Source organism: Carassius gibelio, chromosome A5, assembly GCF_023724105.1.
Source record: "Carassius gibelio isolate Cgi1373 ecotype wild population from Czech Republic chromosome A5, carGib1.2-hapl.c, whole genome shotgun sequence".
Classification (NCBI taxonomy): Eukaryota; Metazoa; Chordata; class Actinopteri; order Cypriniformes; family Cyprinidae; genus Carassius; species Carassius gibelio.
Genome location: NC_068375.1, coordinates 20,099,903 through 20,127,839, shown reverse-complemented (window position 1 = coordinate 20,127,839; position 27,937 = coordinate 20,099,903). Strand labels below are relative to the sequence as shown.

The following is a 27,937-nucleotide window of genomic DNA, read 5'->3' as shown; positions in this document are numbered from 1 at the left end:
ATGTTCAGATACATTGATGTTCAAACGTTTGGGGTGTCTTTTGGAAAGAAGTCTCTTATGATCACCAAGGCTACATTCATCAATTATCAATAATAAAGTAAACAAATAATATTGTGAAATATTATTACAGTTTCAACTAATTGTTTTCCATGTCAACATTTTTATTTATTCCTGTGATGGCAAAGCTGAATGTTCAGCATCATTACTCCAGAAGAAGCTGGGTTTTAGCCTGTAACTAATCCATCTATTTCCTGTTTGTTTCACAATTTTTGTGCAGGGTCTTCTGGAGGAATGTCAGTACCTCTTTCAACCTCAGCTCATTGTTCAGAGGCTCATTGGGATTTCAGTGCTGTATCCTGGTTACTTCATTGATCAGATGATTCCTCTTCACAATAGATCTGTACTCTACAAGTGAGTGACTATTTTTAAGAAGAATCATATTCAAGCAGACTTAAACACACACACACACAAACAAAAGAGAAAAGAGAAAAGTCTGTCAGAAATGTCTAGTCATTTTCCCCAGAAAGATTACTACTTTAATTAATACCTTTCATTCATCAAGCTGGCATTAAATTTAACAAAAGTGACACAAAATACTCCATACTTGAGAATGGAGTTTATAATGTTACAAATAAGTATTTCAAATAAAAGATTTATATTCATCAAAAAAAAAAAAAAAAAAAAAATCCACAAAAATATTAAGCAACACAACTATTTTCAACATTGATAATAAGAAGAAATTATTATTATTATTATTTATTTATTTTTAGCAGCAAATCAGCATATTAAAATGATATTATGTCATACTGAAAACTAAGCTTTTCGGTTAGTAAATTATATTTTTAAATATATTAAAAAGTTTTTTCCTCAACATAAAAGATCATATACCGACTCCAAACTTTTGAATGGTTGTGAGTTCATGTTATTCCAGACCCTAAAACTATTATTTTAAGATTGTGAACATTTTTACTTTATTGTCATCTACACAGACTTTCAAAAAATTTTCCATGTCAGACACGAATGCACACACCATGCAAGTATCTCACCTTTCTCTCTCTCGTTCTGCATTCCACACTTTAACATTCCACACACATCTTTCTCTCAAGCTTCCCTCTGTTTCAGGCTTCTACTCTCATTAGATTCAGATATTAAAGCTCTCCTCTCAATTAGCAAATAAAGTCTTTATAAATGAAAAAGAGGAAAACAGAGGAGGGAGAGGTGATGAAATGCATTCATAAACGACAGGGTACACAAAAAGACCTTAAGCACTGGACATTATGAAGACAGGCTTTTTTTGTATCATTAAATGAACATTTCAGAAGGACTATGCGCTGTATGCTTCACCACTTGGGCCGTTGCTGTTTACTGGATGTCTGGAGATTAGTGCACACTATATTTTATAGCTTATATAGGATATCTGCCTCATGAAATATATATATATATATATATATATATATATATATATATATATATATATATATATATATATATATATATATATATATATATATATATATATATATCTGTAATATGTATATAACTTTATATGTTAAATATAGTTATTACACATAGCTCTTGTTATTTAGACAGGCAAAGATTAATTTTGTAAATACCAGTGCAGCGTAAAATTGGAAGAAGGGATAAATTAACCATGCAATAAATTATTATTTTTTTATTTCAAGGCAAATTTCAAAGTTCACGTTCCAAACATTATTATTATTATTTTTTCTCAGAAGCAATCCAGCAGATCTGTAAACAAATTGTGTTCTGTTTGACTGATCACTTGGAGTGCTGTTCATATCATTAATTATCAAAAACCAAAAGACAAAGCCAAATCCAAATCTAGATATTAATCATTTATTCTGACTTATCAGTTTTTCTCAATCACTGTTTAAATTGAAAAGGGCAACTTGCATTAGTTTCCTGATTAGTTGTTATTGATGTAGAAAATGAAGATGGAGAGATATCACTTAATTATTTTATGCATTTTCGGGAAGTTTGTTCAAATGGGCTGAAGTTGAAAGTTCTCCTGAGAGTACAAAAACACATTCCTGTTTAAATATTTCCTTGGCATTTCAGTAAGCATACCAGTATTATTCAATACTGTCTTTGTATCCCATGAGAAAAATTTTGCTACAGTCAGTGTATATCTTTCAAGCAGATGTCCTCAACATTTCCCTCCCTTGTACCTGGCAGAGTGTTCATCCCAAACTACATCTCTCGGGTGAAGGTACAGCTTGTGGACTGCAACACAAAGAACAAAAGTGGGGAGAACTGTCCAGTTTTGCTGAAAATCCGCTCGAGGGCCCCACCGGTGCATAACTCTAGCGCTGTGGACTGCAGAGACAATGTCCCCTGTGAGCTGGAGGTCCTGCTGCCGTCCTGGGAGCAGTGGTACTATATTTTGGTGGAGCGTTACCTCAGTAGCACAGATGTGTACTTTCGCATTGGAGTTCAGGTTAAAGGTAAGAGCTTGTTTTAACTTTGAGTTCGTACTGGATTAATCATAGTTTCATAATCAATCCATCCGACACAACAATCACACTGTGTTCTCTATTTCTTTCTTATTATTTTGTCATCATGTAGGGCTTTGCAAAGCATTTAACTCTGTATGAACATACAATGGCACCAAAAGTATTTAGACACTTGTGAATACCATAAAAATGCCTGAATTTAATTGCACAGATAACATAACAACAAACAGTTCTGCAAATAACATTGTTTTCTCCCCCCTTTCTTAACTTCACTTCGCTTCACTTCACTTCTCTCTTTTTTTTAGGTGATTTTAGTGAATATATATATATATATATATATATATATATATATTACCATCATCTGTAACCTGCAACAGGTAGAATTTAAGGCAGGAATCTATATTGTAAAACCGTAAAGTCAAAGTTTTGGGGTCTAACACGTCATTTACCATGACCTTTCAGCCAGTAACATAAAATCACTCTATAAATAGGTCCACCTTGTATCATATTTTTCAGCCAGTGTTTGGGGGCACGCTACTGGATGGCAGTACATTCTCTGATTCACTGATGGCCTGTAGTGCTTTAGGTTGCAACAGTCCCAGCAGACTCTTGTGGAAATATTTTAGTCCGGCAAAAATAAGAGGGCAACAGCTTGACGATTTGATCCAGGCTTCATTAATTCTTTATTAGGATTTATCAGTACAAATGTTACAGGCATATGGCTTCTAGTCATTGTTTGGTTTCAGCATCGTGATGAAATGCATTTGTGCATATTAAAGCTACCTGGCTGAAACACATTTCTACTTCACTGCTAGAAGGGTTTTTATAAAGGCAGGTGCTCTCATGGCCCAGGTGGAGTTGGGAAATGAAAGTGTGTTTAGAGAGAAACAGGCTTTGTTATGAATCTTTGTGACAAATTGGAACCTCAGTGGGCTCAGATGAGGACCCTGTCATGGATTGGAGCTTCCGCCTTTTATTCTGCCTGAAGTTACAATGAAGTGTTGATGAATTCCATACTTTTCTGTGTCTTCAGTCGTCGTGATGAATATGGCAATTTGGCTGCTCGCAAAGTGTGAAATAGTCGGGGCCCTGAATTCAGTCACATGGACTGTATTAATGCAGAATCGGGAAGTTGTCCGTATACTTTAAAAGACCCGCTTTGAGTTAGATTCGCTCTTTCTGCTTAAATCTGTACGTTGTGTCAAATTACACAGCTGTTGTTTACAGTGTTCATATGAATTGATTTTGCCAGAATGTCTGATTAGATCTCAGTTTTTGAGCATTAAAATATTATGTTAACTATCATTCACAATTTAAATAACCTTCTTCACAGTTTAAATGACCCACTCTGCTTCTTTCAAATCTACCTTGTTCTCTGATTTTGTGTGAGGTTTCTCTGTTCGTCTGTTCCCCCATTTTTTCCTCCAAGTCCTGCGGTGCAGCAGAATCCCTGCTTTTGTTACAGCCTTGATGCCAAGGGATGTTGGGCTGTTAGAGGGGATGAAGACGAGGGCCATTGATGTTCAATGAGGCTGAACAGTCTCAGACCAGTTTAGATAAAGCACTCACAGGGGGAAACAATTGGTCATGATGAAACAGCGTACCTGGAGAGAGCATTATCTACGCATAAGGAGCAGGAACAGGAGAAACCTGTCTAGCAAGGAGTTATTGCAGTGCCTTTCTGTCATATTCAAGGCTGAGAGTCAATTTACGTCACTTCATAAAGGAGGAACAAAATCCTTTCGCCCGACGAATTTGGGCCGTCAAAAGATTAAGACATTACAATAGATTAAAAATATCATTTTTTTTTTTTGCAGATTTGCAAGTCATCTCATTTTTTCTCATTCCTTTTTAACCCCTTTGCGTGCAAACATCGCTGACGGCCCCAGTTTATTATTGTTTCACTTTCACAGCACATTAAACATCACTGTCTTACTTCATCTGGACAAACTGTGCATCAATGGAAAGTTTAAAGACTCAAGCTTCGATATTTGACCAATATTTTGATAAAACATTGTTGCAGTGACAGATATTTAGTGATTTATGTCAGGAGTGCAAAATAATAAATCCGTATTATGCCACATTTTGAATAGAAATTCACAACTCACTCATATTCAGTCACGTCAAGAGCGGTTTATTTGTGTTCACATAGACTCACTGAACAGCGTCAATAAGGATTTACAGACCAAAGATGCATATCTGCGAAGATATATGGATATATTTACTGATGTTTACTTCATATTTCTTCAGACAGAATCGTCATTTCTATTCATTTTCCACGGATTTACGCGATCAGATGATAAACAGCCTCTCCCAGCGATCTGTGTGTGTGCGCAGTGGTCACAGCTCGTGCGGTGTGTGACTCAGACTCTGATTGGGTCTTTCAAACGTCAATCTTAGAGTTTCATATCTGGACACCGCCCCATCGTGTCACATGCTTCCTGCACACTTCCTGGTAGTTATCTGGCCAAAACAACACTGAAACACCTCTGTACACACAAAATATCCGAATAATAAACCCGCGATTACGATAGTAAAGCTTGGTATGAGAATTTCTTGAGATCTGGGGCGTTTTTATAAAAAAAATCGAAAATGTACATCGGAAATGCTAACTTGTGCAGCGATGAAAAAGGCTACAAATAACATATTTTTACAACAGTAAACGACCAAATTCCACCCCTGATCGCTAAAGGAAGTTATTATAAACACTCGATCGGGGTTTAAAGTGAGTTTTGAGTAAAAGTGTACTAATAATTTCATAAATTGTCAGATGTAGCTTGATGCTAACGTTAGCACCAATGCTACTAATAGCAGGTGCTTTTCTTCTTCATAATGCATTTTTGTCTCAATAATTCACGTAAGGTCGTAAGAAAATGTTTTGTTGTATTTTTATAGTAAGACTTTTGATAAATAAGGGCTAAATGCAAAGAGAGACTGAAGTGAGATCGCTGCTTTGTTGCTTTGTAAAGCCTGAAAAACCACAATCAAGGCTAATAAAGGTGGAATAAAAACAAAAGAATAATGATAAAAGAATAATGCGGATAATGTGTCATACTTGGCGGAGGTGTGAAAGAACCGTTTGGTGAGAACAATACAATCACGATTCAGGCAGTTTTCAACAGTGAAACATACACAAAATACACAGAAGAGTTTACATGTGAGATCTTACAGAGATGACAAGGGCCATAAATCAATCTGATTAGCCTTCTCTAAAAACACACATGACATGGCCTTAGAATATATTTCATAAAATTCACAGTTTTACAGATTCGATTATGAAATTTTTTATGAAGTCTTGGAAGACTTGTGGCCTTAGCTACACTGTGTTTTCAAACTCATTTCCTACATCAACATTTTTTTAAATACATTTAAAACATATGTTTTTAATATTTTTATTTTTGTTTTTATGTTTGAGCTTATATATCTCTATTATCATAACAGTCTGAGTGATTCTGATTCCTGAACAGTAAACTTTAAAGTGTCAGCTTTGTGAACAAAGGTTGATTATGTATCTAGTCAGAAAGAATCATGAGCAGAAACCTTTTTATTTTGGGTATGTAATTTCGGTCTCCATGCCAAAAAAGGGGGGTTACTAGTAAGGGGTTAATGCATCCAGTCCTTTTTTCATGAAATATCAACATAATAAGTACCAAAGATTTGTACTACTAGCCTGCAGAAGTTTATGGGTAGTTTTTGCATTAACAGTGTTTTTGCTCCTAAGTGTTTTTCATATTTGTTGATAAAATTTGTTATTAAAATTCTTCCATGCAAAGATTGCAGATGACATGTTCTTATATTTTTGCTACTGGCTTTGTTTTTAAAACATGATCCAAATGGACACATCAATGTCACTGCACTCTAATTTCATGTGAAGTTAATGCAGATTTATAGTAATGGAAGAATATAGATGTAATGATGGATGATTAAGATTAAGTGTCCCAATATACCAAAATCATTACTACCTCTTATATAACAGCTAATCAAGTGACCCAAGAGCACTGTAATCAAGGTAACTAGTAGACATTAGTTAACACTGTCATCTGTTTCTCCTCAATGCCATTTTTCACCATTTGTGATGGTCCATACGCTGTATCACATGACCTTGTAGTATCACCTGTGTTTGAAGGTTTTGTTCAGTGGTTTTGTCAGCTTTAATTGAATTATTCTGAACCCAGCTCCCCTCTCCTTGATCAATTTCTCTGAACAGCAGATACTAGCTGGCTGCCATCTCTCTCCCATCTCTTAAGTCAGTATGACTCATCATGTCCTTCCTTTGCTTTGTCTCTGTACCATTTACTTCTCTTGATATTCTTAATAGAGATAACAGATCATTTATAAGTTCAACAAGAACCATATGGAAGTTGCTGTGTGTGTGGAATCCTTTTCCTCTTAGCTGTCCTTCAAGACAAACCTGTATTTATTCATAAGACGGTAGAAAAAATGTAACAGATTTGATATGATCCTCTGATGAACTGAACTACTCTTATGGTGTAACCTAAAAGATTATGAAATTACCAGTAGAAGTCTTGAAAATGATTACAAATGTTCACACTTTATTATAGTCATGGGAAATTGGGCAATGGATTTGTGTTTAGTAGACACTCAATATTATTCTCGTCATAGCTTTGATGTATTGTTGTCAGGTTTTCGCTCTGTGAGAAACAGTAAATCTTTCATCATCTGAGTGAATCATGTCCAGAAGGACACAAATACATCTAGACTAAACAGAAACAGAAACAGAAAATGAATCTGTTTTGTTATTTAAATGTTGTTGTGGTCTAGTATATATATTTAAAAAGTCATGGATGTTCAGTTGATCTTTTAGATCAGGGCTGTAAACTCATAGCCAGAATAGAGGAGTCAAACTTGGACTGAAGGATGATTTGAGGGGGGGAAATTAATTATGCTGAAAACATTCCCATTCACTTATTTCCATAAATATTCATTCATACTCTGATAAATTAGTTTAGTAATTCCCCTGTGCTCCCTTTTGTTTTACGCCAAGTTCTGTGGCTGGTTGTATAAAGTCTTTCGGGGTAGTCATCTAACATTTTTCTTTTAGACTGGTCATGACTATTTTAAGTCAGTTACATAAAAAAAAAAAAAAAACATGTCATTTTTAATTTGAATCTAAAAGGTAAGACTGATTACTCCTCAGCTAAATGCTAGCTGGTTAGACTTGTTAATTTAAGACACAATCTTAATATAGTGGCTTTGTTTTTTTTCAGCTAACCTTGGACTTTATTCCAGAAGTATATTGTGGACATTCTCTTTAATTCCTAGAATAAGGTTTTTCAATTATAAAAACTTACATAAGGTGACATTTAGTCCACTCTGGCCAGTGGAAACCAAAAATGTCCAATCAGGGCCATAGCTGGGGTTTACGGGGCCCATGGTGCAGGGTGTACCCAGGGGTCCTGTTTGAAATAGTGTAAATAGCACAAATAAACTGAAACAAGAGAGACAATTAAGCCCATTAAGTCCATATTTGACCCAAAGTTGGGTGAAACAACAGCAAATTTGTGAGTGTACAGAAACCGAATTATCAAATGTAAAATGTCATTGCATAGTCTTCACAAAATAAATTAAATATGGATTAATTTTTGTTAAAACTACAAAGTAATTCAGTACTGAGCAGCGAGTGATTTTCTCTCTTTTACATTTTTAGATTAACATTAGGACCCCAACAGCAGCTGTTAAATCAGGAGCAGTCACTTTAAGAGACAATGTATCCAATATAATGAGACACATCCAATTTCTTTCTCAACTGTTTATGTTCACTTAAGACATAACCGACATTATTTCAAGGATACACACCAAGATGGGTATTTCAACATAATTTATGTATTTGTTGGTTCAAGAGCAAGAAGAGGGAAAACTCAATTCAGTGATCAAGGGCTGTGAGACATGGCTCAGAACTCAGGGCACAGGTGGTGAATTAAGCTTTTTCACTTATTTTTGTGTTTGCATGTTTAAATTGGCAATGTGTACTTGTTGTTCAACTCTATCTAATCACTAAGTATGATTTTTACATTGTTTTACATAGTAGTAGTAATAACATTACATAGTAGTAGCTCATGGTGCTGCATTCTGAGGCAGTTTTTTTTTTCTTTTCTCAAAATTGTACTTCCCGTTGCTGTTGGTAACACAAAATGGCCATATTGATAGTGTCATTAATTGTTCTAATAACTCATGAACTCTAGGCTTCAGGGAGTCCTCTTTGTTTAACAGACATCCACAGAGCCAATTTGAAATGGATCCCAGTCATTGGTTTCAAAAGCAGTTTCAAAACAAACTGCACTTAATCACACAGTTACTGTATAACTGAAGCCTCAACAGAAAGGGTTTAGGGTTTAAGCCACACTTGCCATTGCTGCACATCACCGTTGTTGGAGATACATTTGGAGAGCAATGTAAATTGGAGATTTTAAAATTTGCTTGATTTTTCTGATGCTCATTGGACTCCACAACCCTTGAGGAGATGAGAAGTTTAAAACACAATAAAAGGAGGCTTAATTGAAACTGATGTGTTCTTATTACAATTAATGATGAGTTTTAGTCTTAACATGGTGATCTGACTGTTAATATATCTAAACCCTCCAGAGCTCCGAGGACTGAAATGAGCTAATTCAACACTAAATTAAATAACTGCATTTTCTCTACAAAGCCATATTTCTCTTCAGTAATGGCATCAGCACAAATGTGATTGGGAACCGTAACACAAAACGGAGACCAAATAAGGTAGTTAAACATAATTGTGTTTTCGACGAGCCCCATTGTTATTGCTATCGATTGTTTAGCTGGTCTCATGAATATTTGGAATTTTCTTTTGAGTTTAACTTCGTTTATGGTTAAACATTCTTTAAGCCTGCTTTTTAAAAGTAAATACAGAAATATTTTGTATAAAAAAACTTGGTTGTTTGACCTATTATAATAGTCCGCTATTATAATGTACAGTTACATTTTAGAAATGATGAATAAAAAGTGCAAGAGTGTGACCAGTATTGAAGCGCTTTCTCACTTTGAGGATATTGAAGCTGTGACCTTCTAACACAGCATCTTAAATGCAAAATATAGGGCAATTTGTCTGCCAGTAGCCATGAATTCGCAATGTCCAACCTTCATGGAGTCATAAACCAATTTCACACACAGGGAATTGCATTTTTATTGACTTTTATATTCTCTACAATGGGCACGAGAAGCAAAATGTTTCAAATTCAGGGGTTAAAGGGTAGAGTTGGATACATATATTTGTTGTTAATGTTGAAATGTGTTTGAAGGCCAAAGCAGGACAGAAAAGTCTGTGAGCAATCAGCATCTGGGCAAGGATAAGCATATCTATGCAGAGAGAGAGATCAATCACATGTGAAAAGAGACAAACAGCTGCTTATCCTTCTTATTGACACACTGATGAGAGATAATGGCAGGAGATAATGAGGAGAGATATGTTTAAAGTGCACTCTTGGTATTGATATCTAAGCTGTTCTAGCTGTTCTGCCCTGAAAACAAGGTAAGCCTCCAGGGCGGGTCAAGAGACCATGGTGAAACAGGCAGTTCAGGAAGCCATGGCGGATCAGGGGACTCAGGAGTTTATGGCGGGCCATGTCAGATCATGAAACTCAGGAGGCCATGGTGGATCAGGGTACTCAGGAGGCCAATGTGGATCAGGGGACTCAAGAAGCTATGGCGGGCCATGTCAGATCAGGAGACTCAGGCGGCCATGGCAGGTCAGAGACTCAGGTGGCCATGGCGGATCAGGAGACTCAGGAGGTCATGGCAGATCAGGAGACTCAGGAGTCCATGGTGGATCAGGAGACTCAGGAGGCCATGGTGGATAATGGGACTCAGGAGGTCATGGCGGATCAGGGGACTCAGGAGGCCATGGCGGATAATGGGACTCAGGAGGTCATGGCGGATCAGGGGACTCAGGAGGCCATGGTGGATCAGGGGACTCAGGAGGCCATGGTGGATCAGGGGACTCAGGAGGTCATGGTGGATCAGGAGACTCAGGAGGCCATGGTGGATCAGGAGACTCAGGAGGCCATGGCGGATCAGGGGACTCAGGAGGCCATGGCGGATAATGGGACTCAGGAGGTCATGGCGGATAATGGGACTCAGGAGGTCATGGCGGATCAGGAGACTCAGGAGGCCATGGGGGATCAGGGGACTCAGGAGGCCATGGTGGATCAGGAGACTCAGGAGGCCATGGCGGATCAGGAGACTCAGGAGGCCATGGCGGATCAGGAGACTCAGGAGGCCATGGCGGATCAGGAGACTCAGGAGGCTATGGCGGATAATGGGACTCAGGAGGTCATGGCGGATAATGGGACTCAGGAGGTCATGGCGGATAATGGGACTCAGGAGGTCATGGCGGATCAGGAGACTCAGGAGGCCATGGGGGATCAGGGGACTCAGGAGGCCATGGCGGATCAGGAGACTCAGGAGGCCATGGCGGATAATGGGACTCAGGAGGTCATGGCGGATAATGGGACTCAGGAGGTCATGGCGGATCAGGAGACTCAGGAGGTCATGGCGGATAATGGGACTCAGGAGGTCATGGCGGATAATGGGACTCAGGAGGTCATGGCGGATCAGGAGACTCAGGAGGTCATGGCGGATCAGGAGACTCAGGAGGCCATGGCGGATAATGGGACTCAGGAGGTCATGGCGGATAATGGGACTCAGGAGGTCATGGCGGATCAGGAGACTCAGGAGGTCATGGCGGATAATGGGACTCAGGAGGTCATGGCGGATCAGGGGACTCAGGAGGCCATGGCGGATAATGGGACTCAGGAGGTCATGGCGGATCAGGGGACTCAGGAGGTCATGGCGGATCAGGGGACTCAGGAGGTCATGGCGGATAATGGGACTCAAGAGGTCATGGCGGATCAGGGGACTCAGGAGGCCATGGCGGATCAGGGGACTCAGGAGGTCATGGCGGATCGGGGGACTCAGGAGGCCATGGGGGATATTGGGACTCAGGAGGTCATGGCGGATCAGGGGACTCAGGAGGTCATGGCGGATCAGGAGACTCAGGAGGTCATGGCGGATCAGGAGACTCAGGAGGCCATGGCGGATCAGGGGACTTAAGAGGCCATGTCAGATCAGGAGACTCAGGAGGTCATGGCGGATCAGGGGACTCAGGAGGCCATGGCGGATCAGGAGACTCAGGAGGCCATGGCGGATCAGGGGACTCAAGAGGCCATGGCGGATCAGGGGACTCAGGAGGCCATGGGGGATCAGGGGACTCAGGAGGCCATGGCGGATCAGGAGACTCAGGAGGCCATGGCGGATCAGGGGACTCAGGAGGTCATGGCGGATCAGGAGACTCAGGAGGCCATGGCGGATCAGGGGACTCAGGAGGCCATGGCGGATCAGGAGACTCAGGAGGCCATGGGGGATCAGGGGACTCAGGAGGCCATGGCGGATCAGGGGACTCAGGAGGCCATGGGGGATCAGGAGACTCAGGAGGCCATGGCGGATCAGGGGACTCAGGAGGCCATGGCGGATGTTGTTCTTTTGATGTTCTTCTGGGTTACTGATGAAGTTTTGTCAGTATTTGTTTGCTTTGCTAATGTTACTGAGTTGAGCCACTGTGGACAATTTAGGAAATCTTTATCCCAGCCACTAAAATAAGCCCCTTTCACACTGGGATTCCGGATAATACACAGGTAATGTGTCTCAGCAATTGTTCCTGGATTAGTCTGAAAGGAGCTATATATCGCATATAGAGATGGATCAGAAAAATCAGTCCCACTGTTTGTTGTTAGGACACGTTGTGAAACATTAGTGAAAACATTTAATTTAAACTCATTTTGTTTGACCAGGAGAAACACATACAACAAAATGGAAAAAGGCATATGTTAATTTTGCTGGTCCATTAATTTTGTTTTCTTTAATTATTTTTGTTTTAATAAACACTGGGGTTTGTTTTCTTCATTTTACAGCAGCACTACCATTATGCAGTGATGTGTATAAAAGCACTCATCTCCTTCAATGCCACTGTGATTGAATGTTTTATTGTTTATTTTCTCACAAACACACTAACCTCAAAAGCCTGCAATCATAATTTCCTCAGGCCATTCATGTGGCTTCCTTAAAATCATTTTCATAATTACATGGCATGCCATTGAATAATTAATATGTGTAATTCTGTTTATTATTATTTAAATTATGGCAACAAAAAAGCTAATTCATCTCCATCAGCAGCACAGCAGTTTTGATTTAATACTTAACAGAACATTATTTACACATCACCAGACTGTCACGCTTGATTTAAGAGAAGGAAATCCATTGTGTTAAGTGAAAAGTCAAAGTTTTAACACTGAAGGCATACATAGACATTTAACAGTGCACTCAGTCATTTTTATTCCATATATTTTTATTTGTTTTCAGTGACAATACAGAATGAAACATAAAAGTGAACGTGAAAGTGACGTGACATTCAGCCAAGTATGGTGACCCATACTCAGAATTTGTGCTCTGCATTTAACCCATCCGAAGTGCACACACACAGAGCAGTGAACACAAACACACACACACACAGTGAGCACACACCCAGAGCAGTGGGCAGCCATTTATGCTGCGGCGCCCTGGGAGTAGTTGGGGGTTCGATGTCTTGCTCAAGGGCACCTAAGTCATGGTATTGAAGGTGGAGAGAGAACTGTACATGCACTAACCCCACCCACAATTCCTGCCAGCCCAGGACTCGAACTCACAACCTTTAGATTGGGAGTCTCTAACCATTAGGCCACAACTTCCCCATAAACAGTATACAGTAAGATATTGTAAGATATTGTCCATAATTAACCCATAATTTGCCCACCGCCCCCCGCCCCCTCACCGTCCAATAGCTAAAAAAAAAAAAAAAAACCCACAAAATAAAACCAACCCTACAAAGATCTTCTAAATAAACGAAAATGATGTACCATTGCCAGTTACGGGCGCACAGGGTAAACCCTTAATGTTATTTAAAAAAAAATTGACATGAGTAGAAAACTTTTTTTTCATTTACATTTAATAATTTTAACAAATAATATTAATCAAACATGCAGCCTTTCCCTGTAAGATGTTAACGGATGAGTCATGTGGTGGATTATTTTGGTGATTTTTCCAGCGGTTTGTACTCTCAGTCTGATGGCACCCATTCACTGCAAAAGAGGTAGTAGTGAGCAGGGTGATGTAATATGAATTTTCTCTAAATCTGTTTTAGTGGAGAAACAAACAAACTCCTCTATATCTTGGATTGCCTAAGGGGGAATATATTTAAATTTTTGGCTGAACTATTCCTTTAATAAGTTAATAATGAATGCATGTTATGTGTCAATATGAAGCTGAAGACCAATGGGACAAATAAAGACAATGAAACATGAACCAAATATTACTAACAGCACCTTTAAAAATAAACACCATACAAGATTGACAAAGTCATTCTCTTTATTCTTCTGATAATGGAGCAAAAGGCATTTATATGGAAGTGTTTGAAAACTGCTGTGTGGGAAAATTGAGTGCCACATAGAAGGACTAAAGTTTCCCCTCCTGTCTCTCTTTCCATCTGAATTGAAAAACACAAAGTATGTCATTGAAATTTCACCTCAGTGTGAAAGGAACAGAAGTTCCTAGAATCTCATGATTGGTCACGATATGTCCATCAAGTGTCACCTTGTTCATATTTGCACAGAATGTCTTGTTGCTCTTTGCGTTTCCACACAATAAACTTCATTGACACAGTGGTGTCCTGACAACAAGAAAATAGGAATTCATGCCTTGTTTTTTCAAACAACTTCCATTCAAAGAAAAATAAGACCATTATACAGTAGTAGTTCATGTCATGCTGATGTGAAAGTTTGTCTTGTAGGTTTGTTCGCCTTAAATGGCATTTTATGTGCTGCAGAATACTGAACACATCTTTAAAAAGCCTGGTAATTTAAGGAACCAACATGCATGCATGCACACACACAAACACACAAAATAATAAAGTAAGGAGCCCTGCACATGACATGCAAGAAAAAATAGTAGGCTAAATCGTGTGCTTGATTTACTAATTTGTTCCCTCAATGTACTAAACCGTCCACACGTTTACTATTGCCTTCCCTCGATTGACTATTTTGTTCACTCGATTTATAAATTTGTTTTCTCGATTTGATATAAATTTGTTTTCTCGATTTGCTAAATTGTGCGTACGTTTTATTTATTTTTTCTTGCATGTCATGTGTGGGCTCCATAAAAAAGAAAAAAAAATCATGACCACAATAAAAAGTCTGGCCCACACCTTTTCATTGTTCCTCTGAAACAGGCTCATTTCACTGGAGTTCAGATTAAAGCTTCTGTCATTAATAAAGAAATTGCTTATCACAGCTTGTGTGTTAGCAAGACTATTCCAAAAATATAACTCTTTATTAGTGGGCTTCTTTTCTTTTCTTTTTTTTCTTGATTATTAAATTAATTTTGCTATTCTCCAATGAAGTAGTGGAAATGCACAATAATCCGACTAAACTGACAGAACAGCAAAAACATTCAAATCAGCTAGAACAAGGGCCACTTGCTCCTTAATTAAATATTCATTGGACAGGGTGCCGAAAAATAACACGACACATGCCATGAACACAAAAAATAAGGGCTTTCCAATTTGAGCAGAGCAGAAAAGTTGATAAAGAAAGCACATGTGTTTTAGACTGATAAGCCTCTGCTTGAGACTGGCCCTCCTGCCATTTATTGTTATGGCAGTGCATGGGTGAGAATTAAAAACAGAAAATAAAAAATAATAATGGGCAAAAGAAGGAAAAGAGAAGTAGTCTAACCTTAAACTACCACATCTCTTAGAAGCCTGCTTCTCAGCTGGGGGAAAAAAGTTTCATGCGCCTGTTGACCCGTTGTTAAATCAAAGAGCCAGTTAAAAAGGATTTAGAGTGTGCTTCATTTCCCACTTATGTTAGTGAACAGCATGAAAAATAGTGTGTGTTGTACTGAACCAGCACAGGCAGAGCACAGGGAGAGCAGTAGACATGGACTGCCAGGAGACTGCCTAGCAACTAACAAACAGTTATGTTTTGTTGTAAATATTCCATGAGTAATCTTGTGTCAGAAAGCAGATGAAGGCGATCCATCTTCCCAAAATATTCTTGGTTTACTTATCTTTTTGCCTCTTTGTGCCTGAACACCTCATGCATTAAACTTTAATGTCACTGTGCAGACAGGCATCCTGCATTAGCCTGTAAAGATGTTTAATAATAACCCCATCCATCTTACAAGACAGAAGATGACCTTGTTTAACATTGTTCGGAGATAACGGTCAGATGTTGGGGAGAGCTTTTCATCCCCTCTGACAATAAAGCCTGGACAGAGATGATTGCATTTTTCGGTATGGCACAGAAATCCCTGTAAGTACTGTTATTAGGAAGATGTCTACAGCGAGAGGAATTGTGCCGGCTATGGAAGGACAGAGTACCTGCCTGCGCCCCTGTGTCTAGGTGGATCACATCAGTGCATTTGCTAATCTTCTGGGAGTCGACACTCGAGAGATAGTGAAAGCAGCAATTTCTCTGTAGATCTACACAGTGGTTGTCCTAGAAAGTTTGAAAGCGTGTTTCCTCAACCTTTACATTGCGCTGCCTGTGTCTAACATCTTTTCAGCGAGGGTCCCTTGCGGATTAGAGTTCCCAGAATGTGGTAATATGATTTTCATTTATTACACAGCTCTGTAGAATGCTTGACTCTGATTGGTCAGTCCTGGTGGTCAAATGATCATTCATCATTTATGATCATTTATGCCCAGATACTGTCACTACACTCCTATCTCCTGTATCATTTTGCAAAGTAATAATATATGAATTAATATAATAATATTGTTGCAGTGTTCATTTTTATTTTTTTTATTTATAAGTAGACGCTTTAAAGGACAAGTAAGATAATAACATTCAAATTAATGACATTTAAAATATTTAAAATTATTAATTAAACTTAAATTTCATTTAATAATTTTGGTAAGGAACCTCTGCTTTGTATTGAAGTCTGTAAATTATCATTATTTTTATATTTTTTATTATATAGTAAAAAATAGCATTTGTAGAGATTCAGACATCATTCATTAAAAACTTGCATTTATATATTAGCAGACATTTTTATCCAAAGTGATTAAGATGGCATACGTTTTATCAGTGCTCTGAGGATCGAACCCGTGACATTGGTGTTGCTGGTACATGCTGTACTGTTTGAGCTATGGGAGGGAAAAAACTGTAAAGATGTTTATGTCAGTATCATTGCCCGTACCTGAAGTAATTTGTCATTTTCTAAATGTTACTGACAGTGATAGATACAGACAAGTTTTTTACAGGATAAAACACCTTCTCTCTATTTATTGCACCATTTAATTTATTTTTTATTTTTTTCAGATTAATGATCACATTGTCCTTCACATGTCTAAAGGTAGTATTATTTGAATATAACTGATGATATTCCACCTTCATTTAGGACTGTAACGCAGAGTATACAGTCACAGTACACAAGTTGTGTGATAAATCTCTGTCTTTCTTAGGTTAACCTTCAGTAATGTCTTCATTATGGGCTTCAGCTGTATGAAATGTCATTTAATTAAGTTGTCATTCCTTTAATACTTTCTCCTGTTGCATTTCAGAGACTGGAAGTAAGCCATTTGAATAATACAATTTAAATAAATGCATGGTTGCAAGTTAAAAATGGCAGTTTATTGATTTAATTAAAGTTGCCAACATTATTTTGATGCGTGCTTAATAGTGTGTGCAATTCTAACTCAAATTCCCATGTAAATTGTGTTTTGTTTTTGTTTTATAAAACTTTTTATAAAAAAATTGGAATAACATTGTAATTATCTTGATCACTTTAACATTTAGGTAGTGGATTTCTAGTTCACAGCATGCTGGGAACTATGTAAATACATATACTGTACATATTTTGTATTTATACAGCTGTATATGTACAGTAAATGATGTACAAATCTGTACACCATTTGTATACCACTATTATTATTTATGTTCTTTCTGTACTCGATGTCATGTATGTATGTATGTTTGTACCAAGAGCTCCAAATAAATATTAAATAAATAAATAAATAAATAAACAATAATAAAAATTCCTTAGGTGGTTACTCCCATTTAGTGAATAAATCTCATTCTGATTCATGGGACTGGCTAAGCAGAATAAATGTTAAAATTAAGTATTTATTTAGTAAAGGGAAACACCTGTCAGCGTTCAATGCTGTAATGTTTGACTTTTTCAAAGAGTTTCTGTTATGTTGACCTTTTTGTTGTTACCATTGTGCTGAAGAGAATAGCATGTGGTTAAGTTACATGAAATATTCCATTTCCAATTCAGTACTACTTATTCACTAAAGTTATGTTAAGATAAATTCAGTATCTGATTTTATCTGAGATTTTCTTTTTTTGTTTTTCTTTCTTTTTTTGAAGAATCAAACAAAAATTTTGTGTTTATCATGTAGATTATTGGTTTGAATATAATTTAAGCAAACATTTTTTTTTTTTTTTTTTGCCAAAAAGTGTGGTTCTGCAGTGCTATCAGAACATTTATCTGTTTGGATTATAATACTGGCAGAATTATACGGTATCTTTGAAGGGGTGAAATAAAGTATGTGTGGGATCTCGTTTGAAAACAGCAGTTCAAATAAGAAGGTAGTTACTGGTTTCCTGTTTTGACAGAGTTATTTTGCACACTTAGTCATTTCAGAGGGAGACATGAGGACTTTGAGGAAATTGAAGGGCCTTTAGGTTAGTGCAATACTTTTGTGCTAAGATTTCAGTGAAGATTTTCAATTTCCAAATCAAGTTGTCCTTTGAAGGGTATGTTTTTACCAAACATTTACATCACAAAGGTCTTGAAAAAAGCTAACATGTGTGCTTGTTACTTACTGATGGCATTTTAACCACTCTTTGCTTTTAGAAAGTGTGAATAGAATGAATATCACAGTGGGCCTGACACGAGTCCAGAGCTCGCTGTTACATAGAGAAGAGTTTGTGGAGGGCAGAATACTGCTGTAGCAAAAAAGCTTTTTTAACAAGTGACTGGGATCCCAGGTTGAATATTGTTATGCATGCGGCAGACAGTTGCTCAGTTCCTCTCGGTTGTTTTCTTCAAGATTGCAGAGGTGTTGCGCTTCCTGGTCTTTTGATCTTGATTGTCATGTTCTGTTTGTTCCTGACTTGCTTTCATCAGTGGATTGTGTTTTAATTAGCAAATAACAGGAAAACTTTTTTCATTTGTTATACTGTAGCATTGACGCATGCACAGTGGTTTGAGGTTTCAGACTCATCCTTCCGTAATACACCTGGCAGCTCAGAGACCTTGAAATCGTGAAGTATACTTTGAAGTGCAAGTGTCTGATGTTGTACAATAGGTGCTATCGGTGGAATAAGGCAAGCATTGTTCTCCTCCTCAACAGAAGGCTGGAGCCTGTTGTACAGCTGGAAAGTTACACTGGGCTTCATAATGCAACCCTGGGGCAAGGGCTTTTCAAATCCTGTACTCTTGAAGAATATGGAAAAGTCACGTTGAAAGTCAGCTTCCTAGAGCATGCGTCATACTTGTCAAAGGCAGCTTTTAAACCTTACACGATCAGTCTTTATAGCATAGCACTGACAGTAAAAAATTGTCAAAAGCTAAATTTTCAGCAGCCATGCATTTGTTTCAGGGTTTTTTGTATTTATAGAAAGTTTTAGTTTTTTTTTTTAGAGCATTTATTTTATAGAAATAGAAATCTTCTGTTTGTAACATTATAAATGTCTTTGCTGTCACTTTTGAACAGTTAAACACAGCTTGTGTATATGTCCCTGTGTTTTGTATATATAGATGCTTTTGTCTGAATTTCTTCGGTGTTAAACCTGAGGAATTATTTGAATGATGAATTATCAGGGAATGTTTGGCAGATTATCAGCATTGCTCATGGCATACTGCAGTGTAAGATTGGAAAATCTTTAAAAGTCCTCATTAATAACAAGCTTTCCCTCTTTCTTTCACACATTTGTGTGTGTGTGATATGTCTGCCAAATCTGTATAGTGTCAAACATGAAAAGTTCTGTTCCGTTTTCTGTCTTTTTTTTATTGATCTTTCCTTTCCCCCATAAGATTGTACCACTTTCCTCTTCATCAAAGTCAAATGTTCCCAATCTATGACTTGATTTCAGATCATTTTTAGCGTTCAAAATTGAATGTATGCTCTTCTGAGACACCTTGAGTCTGACAAATTATATCTTGCTATGATACATTGTGGTAATTAATAATTACAATAGAATGTGATCGCTCATGATGATGAAATAAAAAATACAGTAGACTGTTCAGATAAGAACATCTGTTATCTCTGAAAATGGCCTCTTAGTTAATGTTTTAGATCTGTTCACTTTCTGACTTTCAAAACCTTTGAGCTGGAATGATTGTTTTATTTCCTTGTATCATTACAGAGTATTTGGAAGCATTTGTCATTGTCTCGCATGCAGTGCACGTTTTTTGAAACCTAAATTAGTTTTAAATAGAAAAGAGATTTACGAGCCATTGCTATGGTAGCTATGGTAAGATGAACTGAGGTCTTACGGGTTTGGAACGATATGAGGATGAGTTATTAATGACATAATTTTATTTTTGGGTGAACTAACCCTTTAAGGGTCCTCATGTTATGAACTACAGTCTGTCCCTGCATTCTCAATGCTAAGGAATGAATAGTACTTAAGTAAAAGTAACTACTTTTAATTCTCTGCAGAAGAGAGAGGCATCTGTGCAAGCCTCCTGTTCAATATGCTCTCTTAAACCTTTCCCTTCTCACAGAACAGTTACCATAGCAATACAGAATGGTATTTCCTCTCTTCTATTTGTTTTTCTTGACCTCTACCAGAGGCCATCTCAGAAGAGGACCTAGATCAGCTCTGATTCTGAAGAGAGATCCCTGCATAATTTCAACTGTAGTACAGTCGTGTGTATCAGAGATGCATCGACCTCATGACTTGAGGGTGGGACTGGCAGGAGTCTGTGGGAGGAATATGCTTGAGGAACGTGAAGCAACCACCCACATCTCATCTGTCCACTCCTCTCATTCATCTCCTCACACAGCTGTGGGAGTTTAATGAAAGTCTCAGCTTGTGCTCAACCATACGATCTGACCTTTTCCGCTGTTTCCAAATCAGCATAGTTTCAATACTTACATTATTCTGTGCTTGTGGTTTTCACAGTAATCATACGGTACCCTGTGGGTGCAGCATTCATAACTGGTGAATAAATGGATGGACGGATAAACAGACAGGCAGAAGGATAGATAGATAGATAGATAGATAGATAGATAGATAGATAGATAGATAGATAGATAGATGGATAGATGGATGGATGGATAGATAGATAGATAGATAGATAGATAGATAGATAGATAGATGGATAGATGGATAGATGGATGGATGGATAGATAGATAGATAGATAGATAGATAGATAGATAGATAGATAGATAGATAGATAGATAGATAGATAGATAGATCCGCAACAGATGGATGAATGTCAATATGAAAGAAGGAAAATAAATGAGTGTTCAGTAGCTCAGCAACCTGTTTCCTCAGAAACAGATATAGTCTTGTTAATCTCAGTGACATTATTCACTCTTTTTGCACTGCATTTGAATCAATACTGGGCCCAGCACACTTTCATTAGAAAGCACCGGATACACATCAGGCTTTATTGGTGCTCCATAGTAAGAGAGACAACACTGAAGAAAAAGAGAAACAATAACCTTGTGCACTGGTAATGGGGTCATTCCAGTAGTTCTTACTTTGCTTTCAACATGATGTTTTCCTTTTAAACCTTTTGACCTTTTGTGTCATTTTATGATTGACTTTTGTTGCAAGATATTGATCCACAGATGAGAAACCTCACCACGATCCTTCAATCCCACATTAAGGATGAAGTGAACAATATGCTAGAATTAATCTGCGAAAGATCTACTACACATCATTCATTGAACACTAAATCTTTATATTGAGCTTAAAGAAATCACCACATGAAACAAAAACATTTATTAGCAGAGGTGAGTGTAATAAATTCAATGTTACATAACATTACAGGCTTATTCTCCCAGGCACTCAGTGTCTCACACATCTCCCCTACTTTGTGAAACATTTGATCATACGAATAATAGCTGTGCTTAGCTAAACTGAGCCTGTGTTAGCCGTGAGCAGTAGTTAAGAAGTGAAACTTTGATCTAACTAGGTCTCAGGGAGGAAATCTCAGCGCCCTAGAGGGCAGTTTTGCATGCATTTACATCATCAGATGCTTGGTTCATGAAACGGTCAGAAGCCAGTTTTGTTTTCAACTCGCAAGCTGAAGTTTGTTCCCAGAAAACCTGCAAGTGTAATATTAGGCCTTGGTGTTCCAAAGATAATGCCTCAGGAAATGCATCCTACATCCGACAAAGATGCCTCTTCTTTGTTTTGCGTTTGATTGTGATTCTGACATAGAGTGAGAAATGAACAAACGCTCACTGTCAGCCACAAGCAAATAACATGGTGGAGTTGTTTGCAGCAATCTGATGGCACAAAAGGTCTGTGCTGGCTTCAGTGTCAAGGGTTTGTGGGTATCCAGGAGTTTATTTCATGAAAAATATTTACCTAGTTTACTGCTTGTGCTTTTCCTGAGGATTTTTTCCTTCTGCTTAATGACGTCATGTCAGTCTGTCAGTATCAAAACACTTTTAACTGTTGTGAGATGTTGTAAGACCCTCAAGAGAGACGTGTTACTGCAGATGAATTCAGATTAATCTTGAGCTGAATATCCACTGGGAGGTGAACTTTTTTTCCCATAGTATTTGAAGGTACTTGTGAAAAACAGCACTGAATGTAGCCTCCCTTGACAAATACATCACACAGCTTTTTTAATATTTTATGTGCCCATAGAGCTGTTGATAAAAGCACCCTGTACATAACAGCCCATGTGTAGGCTATCTGTGATCCAGCATGGCTGTGGCTAACGCGGATTGCATTTGACCCTAAAACACAACTTCCATTCCTTCTCAGCATATTGATGCAGTATTAAAATAAATGCCTTTTTGACATTTTATTTCTGTTTTTGCCTTTAGCTAGCTTGATTTACAGTATTGATATTCCTTGAATTATGATATGTTCAGTTATTTGCTGATATGCACTTTTGGCAAAAAGTTATCTGAATCATGAGAACCAGTGTTGACTAATGGCAATGTATGCAAGGTGTTTCAGTGATTACACCCTATTATGTATTATTGCTTGTTTTTATGGTATATTTGTGCTTATATACAGTACTTTTTTTAAGTAATTAATACTTTTATTCAACAAAGATGCATTAAATAGATATTGAATTGACTGTAAATATATTTCAAAGATTTCTATTTAAATATGCTAATCTTTTGAACTTTCTTTTCATCAAAGAATCCTGAGAAATATTCAGCAGCACAACTGTTTTCTAATAATAAGAAATGTTTCTTATGCAGCAATTCAGGCATATTAGATAGATTCCCGAAGGAATCTGAAGTAGTGACTAATAAATTATCAGCTTTGCCATCATGGGAATAAATTACATTTTACAAAGAATTTAAATAGAAAACAGTTACTTTACAATTTTATTTTTTAATCATATAAATGTAGCCTAATACAAGATACTTATTTCACGGACATAATAATAATAATAATAATAATAATAATACTAATAATAATAATAATAATAATAATAATAATAATAAATAAATAAAATCTTACTAACCCTAAACTTGGTAGTATATATATGTCAGTTGTTTCTAGTATTTGTATCTTTTTTATTATTATTATTATTTTTTTTTTGCATTATTTTATAAGTGTAATGCTTACAAAAACTGTATGTAAGATGATTTGTCTCATAATGTCTGTAATGTCTTTTCCCCTCCAGTGGTGAACAGTTAATTTTATTTGTGTGGAGATCATCATCATCTTGATAACTCATGACAGTGTCATCCGATAAATCATCTACAGTTTAATTGGTGTAAGTACTGTAAACTAATTTAGTGCAAATCATAATCCAAATTGTTTTCCACATTTGTTTTCCTCAAACATCAGAGAAAACTGGATTCTGTTGAGCTATTTTCTAAAATAAATGAGTATACATATAACTCTATATTTTCACGTGAAACCCTTTCCAGAAAAGCTACGTTGACGTTGTTATGAGTTTATTAAATCTTTGGTTGCTAGGTAATCATCTATTGACAAAGACATATTTTTCTCTTGATTGTTCCACATCTATATGCATGTATACAATGGTAAGTTAGAGAATGAGTCAGGGATTCATGTTTCATAGCCTGAGCTGTACTTATACAGCTAACCTTCAGCTGCGGGGTCTTTGGCCAAACAGGTGCTGAACAGAACACGATGACACATCCTCATCCTGAACCAGATGGCATGTTCAAGTGCGAGCCCTTAGCTCGCTAATTGTGATCTTTTGTCCATCACCGCTTTTGTCAGCAAGAATTATAATGACATTTTATGGCAAAATAGATGTAATTACAGAGGAGCAAAAAAGGTTGATTTGATCAGACGGTGAGGGTTTATAAATGCTGCAGGATTCGCCAACTAATCAAGACTCTGTCACACATCAAAGGGAGCACAGAGACTGCTCAAAAACAGACTTTTAATGAAAAAAACCATAGAGAATTTAAAAATAACAGAGAAATGACAATTGAGACTGAACGTAGGACTCAGGAAAACAAGGGGGTAAATACAGGATCTAAATGGGGAACACCTGGAACTAAACGAAGGAATTAACAAGACACAGCTGAATAAAATGGAACTTAATAGGAACAGGAACAGGACAGACCAAATAAGGGCATAATCAAACATGGGGGGGACTAGGACATGGAACACATCACAACCTTACCACATCACAGAAAAATCTATCTAAACCTTTTTTTTTGAGGCACAACATTTCATTCCACTGTATATCCACACTTTTAGCGGAATGACAATAAAGCTCAACTTGAACTTGAACTTGAACTTGAGGAAAACACACACAAAACTGTCAATGGGTTTTGTTGAGATGCTTTTGCTAATTTTACCCTTGAATACATTTTTTTTTAACAGTATTGCATGTGTGTGTGTGTATACACTAGTGTTCAAATGTTTGAGGTTATGAATTTTAATACAATTGTAAAAACTAAAAAATTATATCTAATGTATTACTGTGAATATATTTTAAATGTAATGTATTAATGACAAAGCTGAATTTTTCGCAGCCATTACTAGAATCATCAGTGTCACATGATCCTTCAGAAATTATTTTAATACGCTGAATTGGTGTTAAAATAAATAAATAAATAAACATTTCTTATTATTATCAATGTAGAGAACAGATGAAAACAGTGCTGCTTAATATTTTTTTATCTAGAAACTGATTTTCTTTTTTTTCTCAGAATTCTTTGATAAAGAATGCTTTTTGGAACATTATAGATGTATTTATTGTCACTTTTGATTAAATCAGTCCTTATTAATAAAAAAAATATAAATTACCGACAACAAACCTTTGAATGGTAGTATATATTTAATTACTTTTTGGTGATGTATATAGCATTTGAATCTCGACTCTTAGTTGTAATTATTGTGGATTCACGTTCAACAATCGTTCCATAGATTGTGATCATTCATTAAAATGAAAATCAGAGATGTATATTCTGCTCTCCTGTGATGTGATGCTACATAAAACATTTGGGTCGCCAGAATCCAGGTGCAAGAGCTCTTCAGTGACTGATGTTTAATTATCCCATCCACCCACAGTAATAATAATCCGCTTTTGAGCCTGATGAGCTTTCTCATCAGGACTGTTTTTGGATTCTGGATGTGGGGGAAAAAAACATTTAAATCTAAAATCATGTTGTAACTTTTGGAAAGAGAAGTGAGAGAGCAAGATATGTAAGTGACAACACAGCAAACAGAGCTGTGGGGGGAAAGCGACCTGGCATTTCAATAATGAACCATTTCCACCTGATTCACTGCATTTCACTGCAATAATCGTGGGTGTGAAGAGAAATATGACTGTAAGACTCCCGAGTCCTCAGTAGCATAACTGAACGTTCACACCCTGAGGTAATCAGGAAACGGTGAACTGTGTGGAGAATTTCCTTATTGTCCTCATCAGTGCCAATTAGTTATCTCAGTTCTGCACCATTGTTTTGCCATTTACATTTAATTAAAGTGTGTTCCATAATCCTGTCTAATTTACAAAGTACCATGTTATGACAAAGCCCGCGATTAAAAGATGTTAAGAACAATCATGACCTCGTTTTTATGTGTTTTGGGACACACTGTTTTTATAATGCACAAAGTCATTATTTGAACGAAGATACAAAAATCCAAATATAAGGATTTCAAGTGTTGTGTGTGTGCCACGAATGTTGTGTAGAGCTGAGAGATCTATAAAAGGAAATAGTTGAAACGGACATTCCCTTGGCATTTTTTGGGTCCTACATAAAACACAATATACATCAGACTTAGATCATTTCAGACTATATAGACACTGAGCAATCATTTGGCCTGTCATCTCACCGCAGACATCTAAGCATGTGTGTGGAACTGAAAAAAGCATGTCTCTGCTGAAATGCTAGTTAGATCTAGCACAAAGGGAAGGGAATGTCAGGAAGATGCTTTTAGCCTCAGAGTAACCTGAACGGAGAGTTTGAGCTGTCAGCTTCAGTCAAGGGATTCGTCAGCATTCAAGACATCTTTATTTCATTCTTATTTCACATCTCTCGTAACTAGCTTCACCTTCAAGTTCCTAAGCTGAAAATGTGTGCTGTCCCAGTTTTAAACACCTCCTTTGATCTTTTCTCATCAGACTGTTCCAAGCCCAGCGTCTCCAAGGGCTCCTCAGCCATGAACATGCCCCAGTCATTTGGCACCGTGATGGGGTTCTCTCTGTCAGAGACCCTGCCGGCTGCCAGCCTGCCTAACGTGCCACAGAACCCTTTGGATCAAGGATCTCTGTTAACTGCTGAAGAAAGCATCACTTACTTAGCACCCATGGCAGACACAAATAAATGCTGGCCCATCCGGCCAACTCTGCGGAATGAACTGGACACATTTTCAGTTCATTTTTACATCTTTTTTGGACCCAACATCTCCATCCCTCCAGACCGGGCAGCGATATTTGCCATCAACCTAATGCCGGTGCTGGACAGCGGAGGCGTCCTCAACATGGAGCTCAAACTCAATGTGGTGAGTTGAAATCTTTTATATCTTCCAAAAATAAATTGTTTCTATCAAGTGAAAAAAAATTCAATGATAAAAATAATTATTTAATAAATGCCACAAAATTTCATATTAAAATATCACCTTTTATATATTGTTTACCTCGGTTACTAAATATTTATTTCAATTTGTAATAAAATCTAAAAAGTTTGTCCTATGTGTTTTATGTTCAGTATAATATATGATACATCAGGGTTTAATGGCTCATACAGTACAGTATGATATAGGTGTATATGGAGCTTACACTCGAGTAGAGAAAAAACACCTACATTTTATTCAGATTCAGATGTTGTTATTTGTATGGCTAAAAAGTGCAATGAGATTCTGATCTCTGGTATCTGGTCTGTATAGCTGAATACTAACTGTGTATAAAATGCATGTAAATATCAGTTGTCAATCTATATCTTATTATAACATGTCTTAGAGCATATTTACATACTTAGTTTTATGATCAAGCTCTGTAGTTTTATTATTATTATTATTATTTTTTTTTGCAATGCAATACAGTGATGTATCATACATTTTACCCTGATTTTTCTACAAATTATCTTTGGATAATCAAGTCAACCTTAATTGAATTAGTCCATTATAATTAGTCCAGTTTTCCTCTTGATAGATTTCTAACAATATAAAATGTATTGTTACATTTACTTTATACAATTTCGACAAAAAGACACTGACATTTTAGAATGTTACTAAAAGGCATTTTACTTGCTAAAAATATACATTTTCTATCACACACAATGAAGTATCATGTAGTAGATTGTATACATGTTTTCTGCCAAAGTTTTGATCATGTTGATATTTTAGAGGCCTTGGAAATTTGAGTATTAGACTTTGAGTAGGCTTTAAAAGATTAAAATTGGAAACAAATAGTGGTGTTAGACTCTTATATACTGTAGTTAATTAGCAATATTTACATTTTACATTTATGTATTTGGTGAACACTTTTATCCAATAAGACCTACTGTACGTTGCATTCAAGGTTCTGATTCAATACCTCAGGCATTCCCTGGGAATCAAACACATTCCTTACGGCATGCTCTACAGTTTAAACTACAAAAATACTGTACATGCAATCTTTTATATTTTTACTTATTTTACATCCAAGTAAACATTCAAAGAGCATTTTGGTTCTTGTCAGAGTGAATGCACTTGGAATCTGTAATCCCCTTAAATCTGTGAGCGTATTACTGATACTCACCTAA

General features: G+C 37.0%; 1 protein-coding gene across 1 annotated transcript in view; it reads left to right on the top strand.

The window, feature by feature from the left end:
• The window catches only part of LOC128000105 (transmembrane protein 8B-like), a 111,907-nt gene that overhangs the window by 50,263 nt on the left and 33,707 nt on the right, over positions 1-27,937 (top strand). Inside the window, exons 4-6 of the mRNA XM_052592236.1 lie at positions 278-411; positions 2,197-2,465; positions 26,317-26,696. Coding sequence (XP_052448196.1) covers positions 278-411; positions 2,197-2,465; positions 26,317-26,696 — 783 coding nt within the window. The remainder of the gene's footprint in view (positions 1-277; positions 412-2,196; positions 2,466-26,316; positions 26,697-27,937) is intronic.